Source organism: Panthera pardus, unplaced genomic scaffold (assembly GCF_024362965.1).
Source record: "Panthera pardus isolate Hobbes unplaced genomic scaffold, ASM2436296v1 HiC_scaffold_8, whole genome shotgun sequence".
Lineage (NCBI taxonomy): Eukaryota > Metazoa > Chordata > Mammalia > Carnivora > Felidae > Panthera > Panthera pardus.
Genome location: NW_026527013.1, coordinates 15470165 through 15489759, shown reverse-complemented (window position 1 = coordinate 15489759; position 19595 = coordinate 15470165). Strand labels below are relative to the sequence as shown.

Sequence of the window (19595 nt, the reverse complement as noted above, 5' to 3'; positions counted from 1 at the left end):
ACACAGCGGGGAAACAGAAACGCAACGTAACTCTGTGCACCAGTGTGGATGAGCCCCCAAAAATGCTGAGCGAGGAAAGCGAGAGGGAATACACGAAATATGATTCTACACATATAAAGCTCACACACAAGAAAACCAAAAAACACGCACTGTTTCAAAACTACATACAGAGGTGATAAATTTATAAAGAGAAGCAAGTGAATAATGCAGGATAGGGGCTGGCCAGGGGAGGGGCGGTGAGTTAGGGACAGAGTAAGACTGGGTAGGGGACCCTGGGTGTTCTAAGGGACTGGAGTACTCTTTCTCAAACTGAGAAGGAGGGTGCAGGGATGTTCACTTTATTCTTTGAATTGTATAAGACATTATACAATATATACATACATATATCATATGTACATGCAATATCGTATATATATGTATACGTATATACATATACATATATATATATGACGTATATACATATACATATATATGACGTATTTCATGGGGGGAAAAAGCGCACATATACCTTGCTGACCATAATGGGGAATAGGTTATAGGCCAATAGGAAGAAAATTTATCAATGGATTTACAATGAGATTCCCCAGCTTTAATCCATTATCTGCTTTTCTCAGAGTCATCTATCCAGGCAGGATTCAGTCAGGCTTAGAAAAAGAGCTTACATCGAGTGTGGCCAGATGATAAACACCACCTGAAACGAGACACTGTAAAAAGCCACGCAGCATTATGAGCTGCTTGTCTCTGCCTCACAAGTAAACGGCTCAGTTACTTAACTCCGCTAAACAGACAAGAGCTGAGGGCAAGATTCCGTGCGAACCTGCAATCTCACAGGCTAGAAGTGAAACGAAGCAACAGAAATGGCACTTCACGTGGCGAAGGCTGACAGTGACCTCCGAAGTACACTTGAAACCCGGAAGTCTGCCACGACCTCCATTTACCTTGGTCCCCGGGAGAACCGGCACCTGCTTTCGGTTGTCGTTCACGGAACCAAGTTCTCTTGCAAAGGGGGATAAATGCTCACCTGTGCTTGACCATGTTTTGATCATGGCAAAAATGACTGAAGAATCTCGCGTAGAACAAGTGCATGACAGCATGTTCCTTCCCTCCGATGTACAAATCCACAGGCATCCAGTAATCTGCCAAGGCGGCGTTAAAAGGGCTGGAAGAAAGAGAAACGGTCGTTTTTTAGAAACCCACTTTGCCTCAATTACATAAATCAGACAGACACACTGTAATCTGCATACGCCCTGAAACAGATTATGTCAGAGAAACACTTGTTTTCTTTTCAAAAATATTGTAAGAGAACAACTTATCTACTAAAGGAAAGGTCCGTGTCAAATTCAGAAACTTATAAAAACTGTTTCAGAAGTTGCTGCTGACAATTTAATGAATGCCGATTTCCATATAAAATGGAGACAAGAGGAAAACATAGCAAAAAAAGGTATTTCTGGGAAAGAGGTATTTCTGTAAAATGCATATTTGAATATGTGGATTTATGTTTTAGTTTTTATTCCGATAAGGCAACTGGGATGTGTGAGTTCTTACCAACAGGGGGCAATATGGCATTTACGAGGAGATTAATAGGTAGACACTACATGTACATTTTAAAACAGGAATTCTGTCTGACTTTTAAAAGAAGCGTTAAAACACAGATAGTCAGCGAGAGCCTGTATACGGTCTCCTGCGTGCAAGGAGCATAGTTAGGGTAACCATCACAAAATCGGGCCAACATCTCTCTCTCACCTAACGGATGCTATCAGTGACAGAGATCCTACAAGAAAGGCCTCCTCATACTCCCTGGGAGTAAAGAAAGTACTACTTCTATTTTCTGGCTGGGACCCTGAAGGGGGGAGTCTGTGAGTATGCAGAGGTGTGTGTGGGTGTGCATGTGCGTGTGTCGTGGGGAGGGGAGCAGAGCTGGCTGAGGACCTTTACCTTTTTTGAATGTTTATTTATCTTTGAGAGAGAGACACACACAGAGTGCAAGGGGCAGAGAGCAAGGGAGACGCAGAATCCGAAGCAGGCTCCAGGCTCTGAGCTGTCAGCACAGAGCGAGACACAGGGCTCGGACCCACGAACCACGAGATCATGACCTGAGCTGAGGTCGGACGCTTAACTGACCGGAGCCACCCAGGCACCCCTGGCTGAGGACCTTTAACCCCAAGATAATGTGCTTCCTTGAGCTCATCCAATGAAGTAAACCTCTGCCTTCGGAGGATCTGTACTCCGTGGTTTCAAATATGGGTGAATTCTCTTTCCTACACCTCAAAGCAATTTTTTTCCCCCAGCACGGACTCGGCTCAGGCCGCAAGACAGAGCCTGCCGCTCGGCAGGTAAACCTGGCCAACCGCCCGCATTCGCACCTTCACGCAGCCGGGTTTTCTCCAGTCACCATGCCAGAATTCTGGTAAAACTCAAACGATTTTTGTTCTTTGTGAATAACGGTTCCTCAGAAAAATCCAGCTGCCAATCCATGTGCCAGAAGAGAAAGGGAGGTCAAGGGTGAGACTCCTCGGGAACACGAGTGTGGGGTGCATTAAGACATGGAAAGTAGCCACTGCCCCAGGATTTACCCTGGAAGCCAGGCGGTAAGCACTCAAGCCGTGCTAAAACTAGCAGCTGCGTTCTTATGATGTGCTAAAGGGTGTTCCCAGATCGGGGGGCTGTGGAGGCCCCAGAGGCATCTCTCGCCAATCAAGGGTCCGCGCTGATGTAGAGCTTTCATCCTCTGTAAGAAGGTTTTCCTTAAACATCCTGACAGGTAGAGCCTGACGGCCCTGGCATTCTGAGCAGCTGCTACTGGCACGGATCGTGCCAACAGCTCCTTCTAGAAGGAAGAGCCAGGAAAGGGGCCCTCTTCCCAGCCGCGGCAGTCCCCGGGCATCGTGGCTTTGCCGGCTATGGTTTACTCAGGGTCCGCTCATTCCTGGATGGCCTGAACTCAAATTACAGACTGGCCATCTCGCAGGGCGGGACTCTGGCATGGGGAGGGCCAGAGGACCCACCTCGCTGGAAATGTATTCTTTTGCAACCAGTGAAGGAAAAGGGGGGGGGGGGTGTTCTGATATGCAGACTATGGGGCTGGAGAGCAATGGTTCTCCTGAGGATGACAGCAGCCTGCCGAGGTCTTTGATGCATGGTGGCTGCGATCTTAAGTGCTCTGCGACAGCCTTCTTTCGCTCATTCTCTTTACCCTCTCTCCCTACGGCTCTTTCCCTTATTCATTTATTTCTCTTTGCCTAAGAAACACGCACAGGGCTGAAAACTCAGGCAGTACCGAGAGGTCTGCGATTTCAACACTGGTCTCTGGCCCCCTGCCTTCATGAGCACCACCCCGCCTCGCCCTTAGCCACTTGGAATTCTTGTAGCCATTTCTTCCGGCAATTCCACCCTTTATTGATTTATCGATTTTAGAAATGACCGAGTGTATGTGACCAGGGGCAATGCTCCCTAGCTCTCTCACACTCCCTACTTCCTTCCCTCCCATCATTACTTCCGGTTAAGTAAAACATTACATCGTAATAACCCTACAACGCAGTTCACCACAGGGCCAAGAAGGGTATTGTGACAGAATTTTCTTCCTTCGTCTGTTTTTTAATTTTTCTTGTACTTGGGGCTTGCTTGGCTGCGACGAATCTAATTTAATAATCTGACACACTCGCTTATGAGAGCCGGCGTCAAGGCGAGCAGTTGACCAGCGGCTTCCAGGCGGTGTGCCTTTGGGACCATTCAGTATCCCTACAGCCCCTGCTCTCCCAGAGGGAGGGGATGTAAGAAGTAAGGGAGAGGATTCAATACCAAATAAAAGCTGTGCTGTCTAGCTAACAGTAGGTTTACAACCTACTGCAAGTATATATCAGCCCCCCACCCCCACTCCATAATGGAGTCCAAACCCTTGGACGCTTCACTTCCGGGTTCTTCTTCCCCTCACTGTTTCTCAGGCTTATTTTTGCGGGCTTTGCAATGAGCATGCTCCAAAGAACAAAGAAGGGACTAAAAGTCTCTGTGTCACTTCAGAGAAAGTACATTTGTTCCAATCAGAACTACTTTTTGCCTTACATGGGCATACGCCCCACCACCAGTAAGGGGGTAACTTCTGTAGTACTCAGCCAATGAGGAACCAGGGGAGGGACTTGCCTCTGTAGTGCTCAGCCAATGAGGAACCAGGGGAGGGACTTGCAGGCTAGGAGATAAATTGTCTGCTGTGACCGCCCCCTAGCATGCCCTTCTATCAGATACCTGCTCTTGCAAGAACGCTGAATGTTGATTTAAGCCTCGCTTCATGGTGCTCCAAGTCCCCAAGTGCCTCCTTTGATTGGGTCAGTGGGCTTATTTCTCACTGACAGACTTGGGACTTTCTCCTGGATAACCTTTGCTCGGGGCTTCCTGGCGGCCTGGCTAAGACTTTCTCAGAGCTGCACTGCGGTCTGAGACTCTTCCGCCGCAACCCTCCTTCCTTCCTCCCACTCCCCTCTCGGGCATGGGACCCACACTGTGGTCTATAAGGGCTCTCCCCACCGGCTCCTGCTCCCCTTTCCCCCCAACCTTTCAGGCGCTGCCCTCAGTAAATCTCTTGCACCTATGACTCTATCTTGGTGTCTGCTTCTTGGAGGACCCAAACTGACACATGCTCAAAGGATTCAGCAAGGCTTTACCTGTGAGCATTCTGCGGGTCGGTATATCTAAAGTAGTACCAAGCAGAATCAACAAAGGTATCCATTGTGTCTGTCTCTCTCTTGGCGGCTCCCCTGCACCTAAAAAATAAAGGAAGTTCATCAGTTTCTTTCAAAATTTTTAAATTTTAATGCAGTTTTTCCACCAGCTTTTGGGAAGGCGATGACAACTGAATATCAATTTAGAATGTCCCAAGAACAATGCTTCATCATGGATTGGTAATTCAGAGGATACTCTCCTTTTGTATTGTTCAGTACATGATGTTTTGCAGAAATTTACGAATAAAAATTTAAACCTTCACCAAGTAAAAGCGTTATTCTCCACTTGTCTGAATTTTACCTGGTAGAAAATCTAACAACCTAAGAGGATAAGCCCGGAGGGTCTCTTTTGCACGTTAACTTCTATTTTAGGCGTGTCAAGATCTCCTTCAGCCAGTGCCTAGTTTATGATACTTGGGAAGGAAATCGACTTATAAAGAGAAGTTGAAAACCAAATGTAGATGTGCTAAAGAATAAACTTGGGTTTTCCCTATCTCTACTAGGGCCAGGGGTGCAGAATTCGAAACCTTGGGAAGAGAGGTCACCTTGGAGGTCCAAAGGCAGTGGCGTGCTGGGGCCACCTGTCATACCGGCTTGTGAGAATCAACTGTTCACACGTCTTCCCGACTCGGTGACAAGTCATGTCGAGACAGTAGCCCGAACCTAGCCCTTGCAGAAGTACGTACACTATAGAAATTGGCAAACGCCACAAATCAGAAGCTCCCCTCCAACACACCTCCTGCTGAAGGATGGGATGCAGAAGGGTAAAGATAGCCCTACCATTCAAGAAAGCAAATGAAGTGAGATCCTTGGAGTGTGAAGGGCTGAAAAGAAAAAGCAATCCTCGAGATGGGGATGCCTGGGGAGGACTAAGGTTCCACAAGGGCCCAACGGCTGAACCAGTTCCGAAGCACGTGCCCAGTGTGATGGGCCCACGGAACCACACAAACCGGGTGCAAAAATCCTACAACTTGCAGGAACCCGAGAGAGGGCGCCCTTAGTCTGGCCTAGCCTAGGAAGGGCTCAGCCTCCCTGCCCCCACCCCCGAAGACTCCTCCAGGCTCAGATCAGCAGTGATGGGTCGCGCCATTTATCACCAGCTGCGAACAGGAGCCCTGTGTGGCAGTGAGAAAGACTGCTAGAGAACACAGTTCTGACTCCAGGCTCTGCCTTTTGAGACATAGATGTAGGACCAACCACCCTTCTAAATAGCTGCCCTTCTGGCAGTCGGAGTCCTTGGGGGTTCTTGGGAGATTTTGAAGAGGGACGTGAGGAACCTCGAGAGGATCTGATGAATCTTCTGCTCATTTTGCATGCAAGGGCATGAGTCTGCTTTTAATTTAAAAATAAAAGAAGGCTTGCATTTAGAGCTTGCATCTGTGAAGCAGTTCATACTGCCTTTACAAATAGTACTGAAGGAGACAGCCATCACCACCACCACCCCCCACCCCCCAAGCTCCTGCTTATTAAATAGAAGCTGAGCAGAAAGACAGAAGCCCCAGATCTGGCAGGGCTCTGGGACTCACAGGGGCCTCCCTCTGGGGACAGCGGTGGGCCCTGGGGGCAGATGTTTAGGGGAGAGAGCCCGAGGGAATCCTGTTTCCTACCGCCCAGGGCTACTAGAAGCTGCCGACCTCAACAGCACATCTCTAAGTTAAAGCCAGATCTTTTTAGTTGGAAAGCAATCAACCAGAACGTAGACACTATTTGGGGAAATAATTACAACACAAAAATTCCTTATTCTCCCACACTATTAGTGCAGGTGTACAAGTCAGGAAGAAAATTCAGGGCTCAACTGATCAAAGGAGGAATGTCCGCCTACAACTTGCCAGGTCGATTTTCTTTTTAGTGGTCACGTTGGACTTGAGGACACCAACATATTTTATGACCGACACGAAAAGCTGGTGATGTGGCCAGGCTACTTGGTAAGTGGGAGAGACAGGTGCTGGTGACAGTGACAATGGTATTGTCATTAGGAGCGCCAACGGTACTAACGATGGCGGGGGTGGGTGGCAGGCAATGAGCCCAATGCTTCCCAGGCATTCTCTCATTTAATCCCGGGAACCCTGGGGATTATGAGGTAGGTACTACTCATGTCCCCATTCTGCAGTAACCGAGTAACCGAAGTCCAGACAGGTTCAGCAATCTGCCCAAGGTCTTGGAGCTCAAGAGTAAGGACTCCACACCTGTTGGACTCGGGCACCTGCGGTCCTTACCACTGGACACGCTGGTTCCGTGACTGTCAGCCTTAGATGCTCACTAGAATCGCCCAGGGAGCCTGGACCAATACCAAAGACCTGCGCTCTGACCTCCAGGAATCCACAGCCAGGGGAGGAAACCGTCTCCCCACCGCAAGGGCCCTGGGCTTTGCAGGTGGTGCACCGAAGGCCACCAGTGTCTCCGGCAGAGAGACCCTTTTGTCACCGCTTATCAATACGGAGGGTGTGCTGGCTTCTCCTGGAGCCCACATTTCTACCCCGAAAAGACCCAGAGCTCCCTATGTTCCTGCCCACAAGCCTTATCTTAAAACCAGCTGGGTGAGGACCCAGGAGGACAGTGGTAACACTTCCATTCCCTGACTGGTAAGGGTCACTGTGCAGGATTACATGTCTCAATTCTAGTCTCCCGAGCGGCCCTTCGAGGGGGTTTAGTTTCTGATAAGAAAACCGAAGCTCAGAGAAGTTAAGTGACTTTCCCAAGGCCGCATGGCTAGTTAGGAGGCAGGGCCAGGCCTTGGACCCGTTACTGTCCGACTCCCCAGCTTGGGCCCTGCAACCATACTATGGTTCCCTGATTACCAACCTCGTAATTCAGCTCTGTACTGGCAGAGGACTACATTTTAACACCCTCATCGCGATCTGTAAGGCCCAGAAAAAAATGGCTTCTCCACAGAAGGAAGCAGGAGGATACACAGCCGGTACTCGTTACCTATTTGCTTCATCAGCCGGTCTGGTATCACAAAAATCACATCTGAGATACGCCGGGGAACGAACAGTGAAACAATCCTACTTCCAAAACGAGCAGGTGTTTCAGTATATTAAAGAGCGAAACCCCTCAGCATGCACACCCTCGTAGCTACCACGCTGCTACTTATGAGAAAATCTCCATTGCTACCAAGCCTCTTGGTGGGAAAACCAAGGCAGAGAGGAGACACCATTTTCTCTGCTTCCAAGAAGCTCTCTGGAATATGAAATGGGAGGAAGTGGCCTTTTACAAAGCTATGCTGAACACGTGCGGCTTTCCATCAATGGGACCAGGTGTTTCTGGCAAGGATGTGACTGGACACCCGCTGCTGCTTCTGGCTCAGAGAGGAGAGGAGAGGGTGCTCATCCCGGTGGCCAGGCCTCAGATTCCAGCCCCTTCTCTCCAACGTCCCGAAAGACCTAGCATATTCTTTCCAGTCTGGTCGAAGTGCCAGGTCAAGGGAGCAGAGAGCCTGAGACTCCAGCAGGGTGCTGGGGACCCCTTACCTCGGGCAGGCGCAGTTCACCCAGTCCGAAGCCGTGGCCAGGGGGGAGCCTCCCTTGCCGGTAAAAGCTGTGATGTGGGGCAAGGTCACGGGCAAATCCTGCAGAGGCACCGGCACGGGGCCACAGGCCGGGCAGTGGACCATGGGGATGGGCGTGCCCCAGTACCGCTGTCGCGAGACCAGCCAGTCCTTCAGTTTGTCACTCGTCACGTCTCCACCGACTCTCTTCCTCCGGGCTTTCTGGGTCAAGGCTAGAAACGCATCCTGCCGGTTCATGCCTGTGAACTGCAAGGGGAAAGAGAGAAATCCTAGTCTTCCCTCCACAGGGACAAGGTGTCACCACCCCCATGCCACCAGACTGCGACTTTCGTGTGTGGTCTGTGCAGGGCCATGTTGTGTCTTCACGAGCCCCAGGTGCCTCTATCTTTGTGGCCCCTTCCTCCTTAGGATGATACCAAAGACTGTATTTTATGGGGCACCTGGGTGGCACATCGGGTTAGGCGTCTGACTCTTGATCTCGGCTCAGGTCACGATCTCACGGTTCGTGAGTTCAAGCCGCGCGCTGGGCTCTGCACTGATGGGGTGGAGCCTGCTTGGGAGTCTGTCTCTCTTTCTCTCAGTCCCTCCCCTGCTTGTGCTCTGTCTCTCAAAATAAACAAACTTGAAAAAAATTTGTTAAAATTGTATTTTAGGAGTGTGTGGAATGAAAACGGATGAAATTTTGAAATCCTAAAAGTTCACTTTTTTCCCCTCTGGTTTTAAAAGAAGTGAAAACCTTGTTGAGGACCCCCTAAAAGCACTGTCAGCCCCACGCCCTGTGTCCACTGTGTCTAACGGGGAAACTGGCTCGAGTTCTGCGGCTCTCCTCATCACCTGAGCCCCGAGATACTGCAGACATCAAATGCTTTGAGCTGCCAACAAAGAACTGCATGATATGCATTTCTAATGACCAGTCCCCTGTTGGGAGAAACATAATCTGGAAGAGAAAAGGTTCAATATCCTGAAGCCGAAGGAATTTCAGGCAAAGCAGGGGAACGAATTGGAGCCACAGCTGGAAGGACCAGAACCACTTCTTCTCTGTTTAAATGCTCTCGATTTAGAGACAGCAAGAGTGAAACACAACTGGAAAAGAGAGGGGCGCCCGGGTGGTGCAGTCGGTTAAGCGTCCGACTTCGGCTCGGCTCAGGATCTCCCAGTTCGTGGGTTCGAGCCCCGCGTCGGGCTCTGGGCTGATGGCTCGGAGCCTGGAGCCTGCTTGGGATTCTGTCTCTCTCTCTCTCTCTCTCTCTCTGTCCCCCCCCCCACTCACGTTCTATCTCTCCCTCTCTCAAAATTAAACATTAAAAAAAAATTTTTCTAAGTTGAGAATAGAATTTCTCTTTTCATCTGATGCCCTTCTCAGAACCAAACTAATGGTAAGAATGGAGCCGGCATGGAATGCCAACGGGGGGCTCGGGGTACCCCGGAATTGGTTCACTGAAGATGGCCGGCATACCTACTATGTGCCAGGCTTCTGCCAGGCACTGGGGACACGAAGATAATTATGCTCTGCCCCCCGTCCGCAAGGAGCTTACGAGCATGAGGCATATGCAGAAATACGTGCAGCTGTTTATCAACAGCAGCCCCATCCTTGGGGTCTGCAGGGTCTCCTGAAGAACACACAGTGCTCGCGACCATGGCAAGGTTCACGCTCCACGCTCCACACCCCCGCCATCACACGATGACGGGGCAAACGATCACAAGCTCTCTTGGAAGTCTACCTCCTCCACGAATCACTGTCTTTACATCCCAGAGGCTCACGGATGACAGGAGCCTCTCACCACCTGCTCTCCCTCCACCTGCCCAAAAGCATTTGTTGTCCTAGATATTCAGTCTAGAGCCTGGAGAGGGTTCAATGGACCACCTGAACCTATCCGAACAAGCCAGGGAGCATTCATTCTCGTCAGTCCCATACTAAGGAGGGAGTATCTCTCTGGGCACTTCAGAAGCCTAATTTTGGCCACGAGTGCCTCCTTTCTTGCCCTGCTGAGACATCGAGGGCTCCGCTACAGGCACCTTGGTTTTGGCTCTGCACCTCCTCCAGGGAGCCTGCCCCAACACGGTCGAAGAGAAGGTTTAAGGTTCCGTATCTGAGAGCATGACTCACATCTGGGGATACCGTTTACGAAGTGAAGGCACACACACGGAGTCAGAAAACGTCACTCGCATAAGGAAAAAAAGTTGGCCACACTCTTATTCTTTGTATATGTTTATCTGTATACGTATCTACAAGATATCCCATAGTCAGGGACTCCCCAACCTGAAAATCCCCGAATTCCAGGTCTAACTGAATCAGGATCACCCTGCCTGGGGCCAGTAAGCATCTCCTGGGCGATTCAGAGACACGGCCAGGGGGGCACTCACTAGGTGACACCGGCAGTTCCCAGACTCAGCTGCACAAGAGAATCACGTGGGGAGCTCTGAACACGCTTGATGTTCGATCCATGCCTCCCACCCCGTAACCGTCAAATCAGAATTTCTGGGGTGGGACTCAAGCATCAGTAGTTTAAAACACTTTCCAGGTATTTCCGAAGGGCGGCCAAGTTTAAGAAACAGCGCTCTAAACCAGAAGAGTCAAACCTCAATATAAGCACACAGATCTCATGGGGGATCTTATTAGACTCAGGGGGCTCTGAGAGTCTCCACATCTGGCAAGTGATGCCTGGGCGGCCGGTCCGGGGACCACACTTTGAATAGCAAAGTTCTGGGCCAGGGATCCTCAAAATATGGATCCTGGATCAGTTGTAGCAACGGAAGCACCTGAAACTTACCAGAAGTGCAAATTCTTGGGTTCTACCTGGGACCGCTGAATCAGAATCTGCCAGGCACTCTGGGTCCGAACGAGGCGCCCATCGACTCTGGGGTGCGCTCAAGTTCGAGAAGCACCAGCTCGGCTCTTTCCCACTTAGCCCTCACCCTACCTCCTCCATCATACTCCCTGGCCTGGGGCAACTGCAAGGATGAGGTCAAATCCTGCCAGACCTACCACCTGCCAAGAGATAACCTGGACCAAATGAATAAACACGATTCAACTTCAGTGTTCATTTCCATAGGCGAGTTCAACTTGAGGTAGAAACAAGTCAATAATCTGGGGAGAACAGCCAATTTCAGTCACTCTCCCAGGGAATTAGTTTTCCCGGAAGGGGAGATTTTTTTTTCCAGCAGGAGATTCCCAAAATAGAACGACTACAATAACCACGAACCTAGGATTAGGCTTGATTTAGAGGTGATAAATTTCTAGATCTTGAAAAAAAGAATGTTGTTTTGTTTTCAAAGATTAAGAAACGAAGCTGCAAGACCATTAGGTGTAGGGATGAGTGAAACGGCAGGTTGTAATCTGCACCTGAAGGAAAACAGCTCATCAGATCCAGGCCAAGGTCATGATCTGAGAAGCTGTCAGGCCCGCGCCATGGGGAACCCACCTCAGCAGAGTTGCGGAGTCTCTCTGTGCCATCCGGCAAAGTCTCGATGACTTCGGAGTAGGGGAGGCCCAGGGTTTGGGCTAAGCTGGCGTCCTCTGGGCTGGTGCTGGGAATTCCTATTCAGAAGGGGAGAAGCATAGAACACCTTCTTTGCAAATGCTCAAGTCACAGAGATATGGACAGCATTAACACCCTCAGCTTTAGCTTCCCAAGGGAGACCCTCTTTTAGCTACAGAAGTTACAAAACCACGGCGCATTCCTCGGGAAAAAGGAGCACCGTCTTGGAGAAACCCACCCCCCTACTTCTTAAAGTCTTCCTTCTGTGCTTCAAAAAGAGTTGTAATTCTGAAATACACGACTCGGGGTGCTTTGTGTCACCGAGACAGGGAAGCACAAGCATCTGGAGAAGCCTCTTGTCTGAATTCCCTCAGTGACCAAGGACCGTGACATTCTCTCGAGACGCAGGGCACCCTGGAAAAATCCACTCGGTCCGGAAGTGGAAAGCTGACAGCTGTGTTTCTGCACGCTGGGCTCTGTTCCCAAAGGCAAAGGTACCTTCATTCTGAACAGAAATTTATTCTTCAACCCACATATGCCCTGGAGACGGAGTTGAGCATAAGTAAATCACTCATGCAGAGGGCCAAGGCCTACTGTCGGCTTCAGCTATTCATACACCCAAGCTTGCCCGTGGTGGGTTCTCAATCCTGGCACTGCCGGCCTCCTGGACTTAGCTGTGAGGCTGTGCCGAGGACTGTAGGATGTTGGGGAGCGTCCCTGGTCTCTGCCAGTAGCATTCCCCGAGTGTGACAGAAAAATGACGGCAGAATTGCCAAACGTCCTCTGGTGGCCAAATCGCCCCTGGTTGAGAGCTCCTGCTGGAGGGTCAGCCGTGACACCTGCTAACGTCCCTGCAGACACGACGTGTCACGTGGCCACTGGGAGAGAAAACTAAGGGCAACACATACAGTGCTTTCGGTCACATTTCCACGGGTGACCTCCTTGGAACACCACCCTACAAGGGTGATTTAATGTTTGGGAGACATGTCCTAAAGCTCCCTGGCGAGACAGAACGCTCCGTGGTGTGATGGAAAGTTCTGTGGTGTTCCGGCTGAGATTACTGACAAAAAGCACCTAATGAGGCAGACAAATGTTCAGAGTGGACTTGAAGGAAGGGTGAGGACAAATGGCAAGCAATAAATATTACTGGAAAGTGTCCATTTGTTACCCTCCCAAAGCGTATGGTTTGGGGTAATGAGGAGAAACGTTCGAAAGGAGACACTGTGGCCAAAAAATTCATTTGACCACATAAAGAATGCTCTGGACCACAGTGTGGGTTATGTGGGGCTCAGCAGGATGTGAACTATTTTGTTTTTAATCTTTATTTTTGAGAGAGAGAGACAGACAGACTGAGAACAGGGGAGAGGCAGAGAGAGAGGGAGACACAGAATCCGAAACAGGCTCCAGGCTCTGAGCTGTCAGCACAGAGCCCGACACGGGGCTCGAACTCATGAGCTGTGAGATCATGACCTGAGCCAAAGCCGGGCGCTTAACCGACTGAGCCACCCAGGTGCCCCGGACATGAACTACTTGTAAAGTGCAGGTGAAATGGCAAAAACACCACTTTATCTCTTTTTTATTTCTATTGCTCTTCTTGGAAGGCAAGAAGCAGTAACTCAGAAAATGTTAATAATGTAACTGTGGGAATTCAAGACAACAGGAAAAATTATTTCCAGGCACATCCTAAAAAAAAAAAAAAATCAGACTTTTTTTTCTTTCAAAATTTTCAATACTGTGCCAGTAATTTGACTCAAAATACACCCCTCCCCTCACCCCCTGTAAAAGCAAAAAGCCACATCAACAAGAGGTCCTTTTATTGTTTATCTTGGCTGATTGTACTAATGAATCTTACTAATTATAAAATATGTAAGAGTAAATAGAAGGAATTATTTCCCTCAAGCAACACACTTTCCAGGTTCCAATGGTCAGAAGGGAATGGCCCGAATGCCTTAATATCCATTTTCTGTTTGGCTGGTTCTTCAAATCACTTTGCCAAAAACCGATCTGGGAATTGGGAGGGAAAAGGCGATGTTGATAAGAAATGCTGTTTCTTCTGGGTGCCGGGAAACTGAGAGTGGAAGGAACTTTCTCTGCAGATTCTTGGCACTTTGAGAGTGGCTGGGATCTGCAGCCGGAATCCTGGAGAAGAGGGGCGCTCGGGCCCATCCAAAGGGCGGATTTTGCACGCGCTGTCATTAGTTTTCAGCCTCTGGTTCACCCCCGAGCCCCGCTAGGTGACGACACCTGAGGATGAGCGAGGGATGAGCGAGGCCGCAGGGGACATCCAACGCACGGTTCTAAATGCACCTCCAACCCTACTGCTGTGTCACGGTCCCTTCCCTGGAGGGCTCAAGTTCACCTCCCCCACAGACCTCTGCCAAAACCCAGCCCAATCCATCATGCGTGCTCAGAACCCCCATCTCCACAGTTCCTGTTGGTTCTAGGAGCTCCGAAATCAGATTTCATCGGAGTTCTATTATTCCCCACACCATATGTATGCGTCTCACCAACTAGCTCTACCGGCCAGATACTTTTTATTATTCTCAATAGCAACTAGCAAGGTGTGGACTACTGGGTATATTTTCAAAATGTAGTTATTAAATAAGGGATGTTTAAATGACGGGCATATCATTTTTTTCCAGAGGCAAAACAGACCATGGAGTCAGCAGGGAGCAATTGTAGTTGACCGCGACAGGCTGGGGTTTTGATCGGAAGCCTGCTAAGTATATTCTCCTGATTGTATTTTAATAGCTACTCACCTATTTTGGAATCCAGAGAGCCCTCAAAGTCAGCTTTGGCCAAGATAACGACAGGGGCCTCCCGCTGGGTGAGCATGTTCACGGCCGTCACGGGCGTGAGGCAGTCTGAAAACGAGAGCAAGTGACAGCTGGGGTACGCACACCATCTGAGTCTCAGAGGAGGTAAGTGAGAAAAATAAGCACTGGGACTTCCGTGTCTTGTGCTAACGGTTTAAAGAAATCTGTTCTCCGAAGTTATCAATGGATAATTCACACCAGTAGAGAGTCAAAAGGTGAAGCAAACCCACAAAAATGTTCATCTGTGCTCACAACCAAAGAAGTGAAATGGCGTGTTTACTTTCCAGATGGTAAAAGACGTTCCCGCCACCCCTTTTTCCTTTTGAAAAGTACCTCAGGGGGCCCCTGGGTGGCTCAGTCGGTTAAGTGGCCAACTCTTGATTTTTGGCTCAGGTCATGATCTTGCATTTTTGTGGGTTTGAGCCCCTCTTTCCCTCTCTCTCTGCTCCTCCACTGCTCATGTGCTCTCTCTCTCTCAAAAATAAACATTAAAAAAAAAAATACCTCAAATATACAGAAGAACAAGCAACACAAAAATCTACGATGACTAGGAGATGTCTGGAATTCCAAATCCTCACACCTGAAAACGGAAGTGGATAAGAGAGTAGAGAATAACTAAGCAGAGAGCAGGAGAGATCCAGACATACAAGGACAGAACAGTTCTTCCCACTTACCCTTTCTCAGGAGACAGCAGAGGATGTGTTCCAGCAAAACGAAGGGGTAAATTAAGAAAGAGACAGAAACGGGATCTAGGAAACGGAGGATCCAACAAAGGAAAGAGGGTCAGGACACTCTCAGAACAAAGAGAGAGGGAAGCCCTAGGCAGCAGATGGGCAGCAGAGGCCTAGAGAGTGACCAGGTCAGGCTTGAGCAGGATAGAGGGCCCACGAAGCATCTTCCGGGGGGAAAAGAGGGATCAATACATTTGATCTGACAGGTTGGAATGTGTAGAAAACTTGTATTGAGAGGAGTTTCAAAGAGCCTCTAGGAGGGTGTGGGAAGACTTAGAAATTCAAAGAACACAAAGCAGATGGAAAAAAAAAAAAAAAAGAAGATATCATTAACTTCAGGCAAAACAGAAAGTTATTACCAAAAGGAAAAAGTAACCATAGTGTCCTTGGCTCAGCTGTGAATGATATTTATGTGGTAGTAACAAAACACTTAATTTGGAATTATCCAAACAGTGTGCCATCTTAAATGAAGCTTGTTACAACTACCACAGCAGGGAGCCAAGCCATTAATAGATGAATCTTCACTGACGATGTGCAGGAACGGAAGCACGAAGACGCAAATGCAGTCCCAAAGGAAGAAGGGATGAGGAGTGGTAAGCAATTAGCGAGCTCATTTGCGCTTACTGCAACATGAGCAACTGACCGCAGTTGTAATTTGTGAACTCTTACTACCTGTATTGGCCGTGTTTTAAGACTTCCTATAATTTATCTGAAATATGTTTTACAAACCCCAAAGTTAGAATATGCCCAGGAAGTAAGATTTATTTATTTATTTTTTGATGTTTATTGTATCTTAGGGAGGGAGAGTGCGTGTATGGGTGCGAGCTGGGGAGGGGCGGGGTGGGGGGGGGTGGACAGAGGATCTGAAGTGGGCTCTGTGCTGACAGCAGACAGCCCGATGCAGGGCTCGAACTCACAAACTGTGAGGTCATGACCTGAGCCGAAATGAAGAGCTGGACGCTTCACTGACTGAGCCGCCCGGGCGCCCCTAGATTTATTCATTTCAAAGAGGGAAAGGTAGGCTCTGTAGGCACCTAAACCGGCTCTTCTCACCTTTCACCTTGGCAGCAGGAGGTGGGGGGGGGGGGGTGAGGAAGCAAAGGGTGGGCTAGGGTGGGGACAGAGTGACACGCAACCCAAACGGGTCTCCAGGGCAGAGGTTCAGCAGCACCCACGGTACCGCAGCTGGGAGGCACCTGCTGCCCGAGCCGCCTAAGTGCTGCCATTTCCCAAAGGGGAGACCCGGGTTTCCGATTCCGTACTGCCCCTCCTCAAAGAAGACGTGCACACACGTGAAGTCTGCGGTCACGAGAAAACGTGATGAGGAGGACGGGAGACGAGGTGTGACAGTAAAAGTCGCAAGGTAATGTCGAGAACTGGTGAGCTGAGGGGAAGCAGGGGAGGCCCATTACCCAGACACAGGGAGGGCTGTACCAGAGAGACACGTGGGGCACAGGCTGACCCCGGACCTGCCTCTCCTTCCGACTCAGCAACAAAACACTTAGCTGGACGCTCGGCTGCACAGCTCACGACAGCACTGCTCCGCCTCCCTTCCGCCAGTGTGGCCACGGGGTACGTGCAGAAGCGACTTCTAGGTCATGCTCTCAGAGGGAAGGAGCACGCCCTTCATTCTCCGCTGGTTACTTAACGCAATGCAGACGATGTGCTGAACGTCTCAGAGCACACAGGGAAGGCCAAGACCCTTGAAGTGCACAGTGGGACGGCCGAAAGAGCCTTGGCTGTGACTGACTCATAAAGCAGACTTGTTATACTCGCTCTGAGATTCATGTGGGCAAGAAACAAACTTATGCCTTTTTAAGTCACCGTGTTGTCAGGACTCTGTCATAGCCACCAAACTCCTAGCCTAACTAACACACCTAAAAGGATTGAACGGGGCTGGGGAAGGAAGCTCCTGCTGTTGCTAATACTCTTTGACTTTGACTTTCATGTGATATACATATATTAATTGGATCTTACAAAACACTAATTAATTTTTTAAAAAGAAAGATGGAGGGGCACCGGGGTGCCTTAGCCGGTTAAGCATCCGACTCTTGATTTTGGCTCAGGTCATGATCTCACAGTTTGTGAGTTTGAGCCCCGCGTCGGGCTCTGTGCTGACAGCTCAGAGCCTGGAGCCCGCTTTGGATTCTGTGTCTCCCTCTCTCTCTGCCCCACCCCTGCTTGCTCTCGGTCTCTCAAAAATGAATACATGTTAAAAATACATATATTAAAAAAACGTGACCACATGCAAAAGAATGAAGGTGGATCCTTACTTTTGCCATATATACAAATTAGCTCAAAAACGGACTAAAGACCTACATGGAAGACAGGAAGTGAAAAGACAACCCCCAGAACTGGAGAGCATCTTTGTAAATCATATATCTGATAAGAGACTTGTACCTAAAACATGTAAAGAACTGTTAAAATTCAACGACAGAAAGACAACTCAATTAAAAAACGGGCAGAGGATCTGAATAGACATTTCTCCAGAGAAGATACACAAATGGGGGCACCCGGGTGGCTCGGCTGGTTGAACATCTGACTCTTGATTTTGGCTCAGGTCTTGATCCCAGGGTCATGGGTTCCAGCCCCGCATCGGGCTCCATGCTGAGCGCGGAGCCTGCTTGGGATTCTCTCTCTCTGCCCCTCCCCAACTTGCGTGCCCGCGTGCGTGTGTGCATGCACACACACTGTCTCTCTCTCTCTCTCTCTCTCTCAAAAAAAAAAAAAAACATTAAAAAAGAGGGTACACAAATGGCCAATAAACACATGCAAAGATGCTCAGCGCCATCAGCCACTGGGCAGATGCAAATCAAAACCACAGTGAGACACCACTCCTACCCACTAGGATGATCATACTCAAAAAGATGGACAATAACACGTGCTGGCAAAGCCGTGGGGCAATCGGAGCCCTCATACGCTGCTGGTCGGAACGTAAAACAGTGCAGCTGTTGCGGGAAAGTCTGACACTTCCTCGACTAGCGAAACACAGAACTACCATATGACCCAGTAATTCTACTCCTGGATACATATATGAGGAAATGAAAACATACGTCCACTCAGAAATCTGTACTTATGTGCACAGCGGCATCATTCATAGCAGCTAGAAAGTGGAACCGACATGTCGATCAACCAATGAACGGATGAGTACAATGCATAACATTATCCTGAAATGAAAAAGGAATAGCGAACAGACACAGGCTACAGCATGGATGAGCTTGAAAACATTACACTAAGTGAAAAGAAACCAGTCACAAAAGGACAAAGACCGCACGATTCCATTTATGCAAAATGTCCGGAATCGGCAAACCTATGAAGCGAGTAGACTAGTGGCTGCCCAGGGCTGGGGGAAACTGTAGGATTGGGGGCAGCTGCTACGAGCTGTGGGATCTCTTTGGGGTGATGAAAATGTTCTAACACTGACGGACGGTTGTATAATTCTGTGGATAGACCAACAACCACGGGATTGTGCACTTGAAGGGCGAAGCAATGAAAAAAGGAGGGAGGGGCGCCTGGGTGGCTCTGTCGGTTAAGCGTCCGACTTCGGCTCAGGTCATGATCTCATGGTGTGTGAGTTCGAGCCCCACATCGGGCTCTGTGCTGACAGCTCAGGGCCTGGAGCCTGCTTGGTTCTGTGTCTCCCTCTCTCTCTCTCTCTCTGCCCCTGCCCCGCTCACGCTCTGTCTCAAAAATAAACACGAAAAAAATTAAATTCAGGGTGAATTTCATGGTATGTGAATTATATCTCAACGAGGAAAAACAAATCAGTCTGTGAACTTAAGAACTGGCAGACCTGTAATGATTACAGACCAGCAACTTGCATGCTATCCCTGGTCCAAATCTATTTCTTAGAAAGAACAAAATCAAATAAAATCTGAAGCTCTCGACCAGGTCTAGAGCTCTCCGTCCTTCTCCTTGATCAGGCACTGGCAACGCAAAGCAGGAAGACAAGGAAGCCACGGAGAAACCCCAAGTCACCGAAGCATTTCCTACCGTGGCTCCCTAACTCCCAAACACATCAGTGCAAAGGAAATGTCCTGGGCAGAAAAGGTGCCCACTGCTCCCCGGGGCCCGCCACTAAAGCCAGCAGGTCTTTCGTGCCCTCTGGCAAAAGACAGGCAGATGGATTCCCTTCGGTGTTCAGCAAAGCGGGCTCCGTGCAGGGATACTCTGCGGAAAACAGGGCTGTGTGGTCACGTAAGTGTGAAACACGCCATCTGCTCTGCTCTGAGGCAGTCACGGTGTAGAGCAAAGGTTCCGAGAAGTCCAGAAGCAAAGAGACCTGCTCGCTTTTGTTTGTTCCGGGCTACGTGAGCACAGAGGCGCTTCCCTGCACAGAACATCTATTG

At 49.4% G+C, this 19595-nt stretch overlaps 1 protein-coding gene across 13 annotated transcripts in view; it reads right to left on the bottom strand.

The window, feature by feature from the left end:
* Nucleotides 1-19595, bottom strand: part of LARS2 (leucyl-tRNA synthetase 2, mitochondrial) — a 188454-nt gene that overhangs the window by 44229 nt on the left and 124630 nt on the right. For all 13 annotated transcript variants that reach the window (XR_008420593.1, XR_002071834.2, XM_053898226.1 and 10 more), the window contains 5 exons: nt 14459-14563; nt 11643-11758; nt 8183-8466; nt 4656-4754; nt 1022-1159 (listed from right to left, as the gene is read on the bottom strand). Coding sequence is in view for 11 of the 13 variants with exons in the window: in XM_053898226.1 (XP_053754201.1) it covers nt 1022-1159; nt 4656-4754; nt 8183-8466; nt 11643-11758; nt 14459-14563 (742 nt within the window). In the remaining 2 variants the exon portion in view is untranslated. The remainder of the gene's footprint in view (nt 1-1021; nt 1160-4655; nt 4755-8182; nt 8467-11642; nt 11759-14458; nt 14564-19595) is intronic.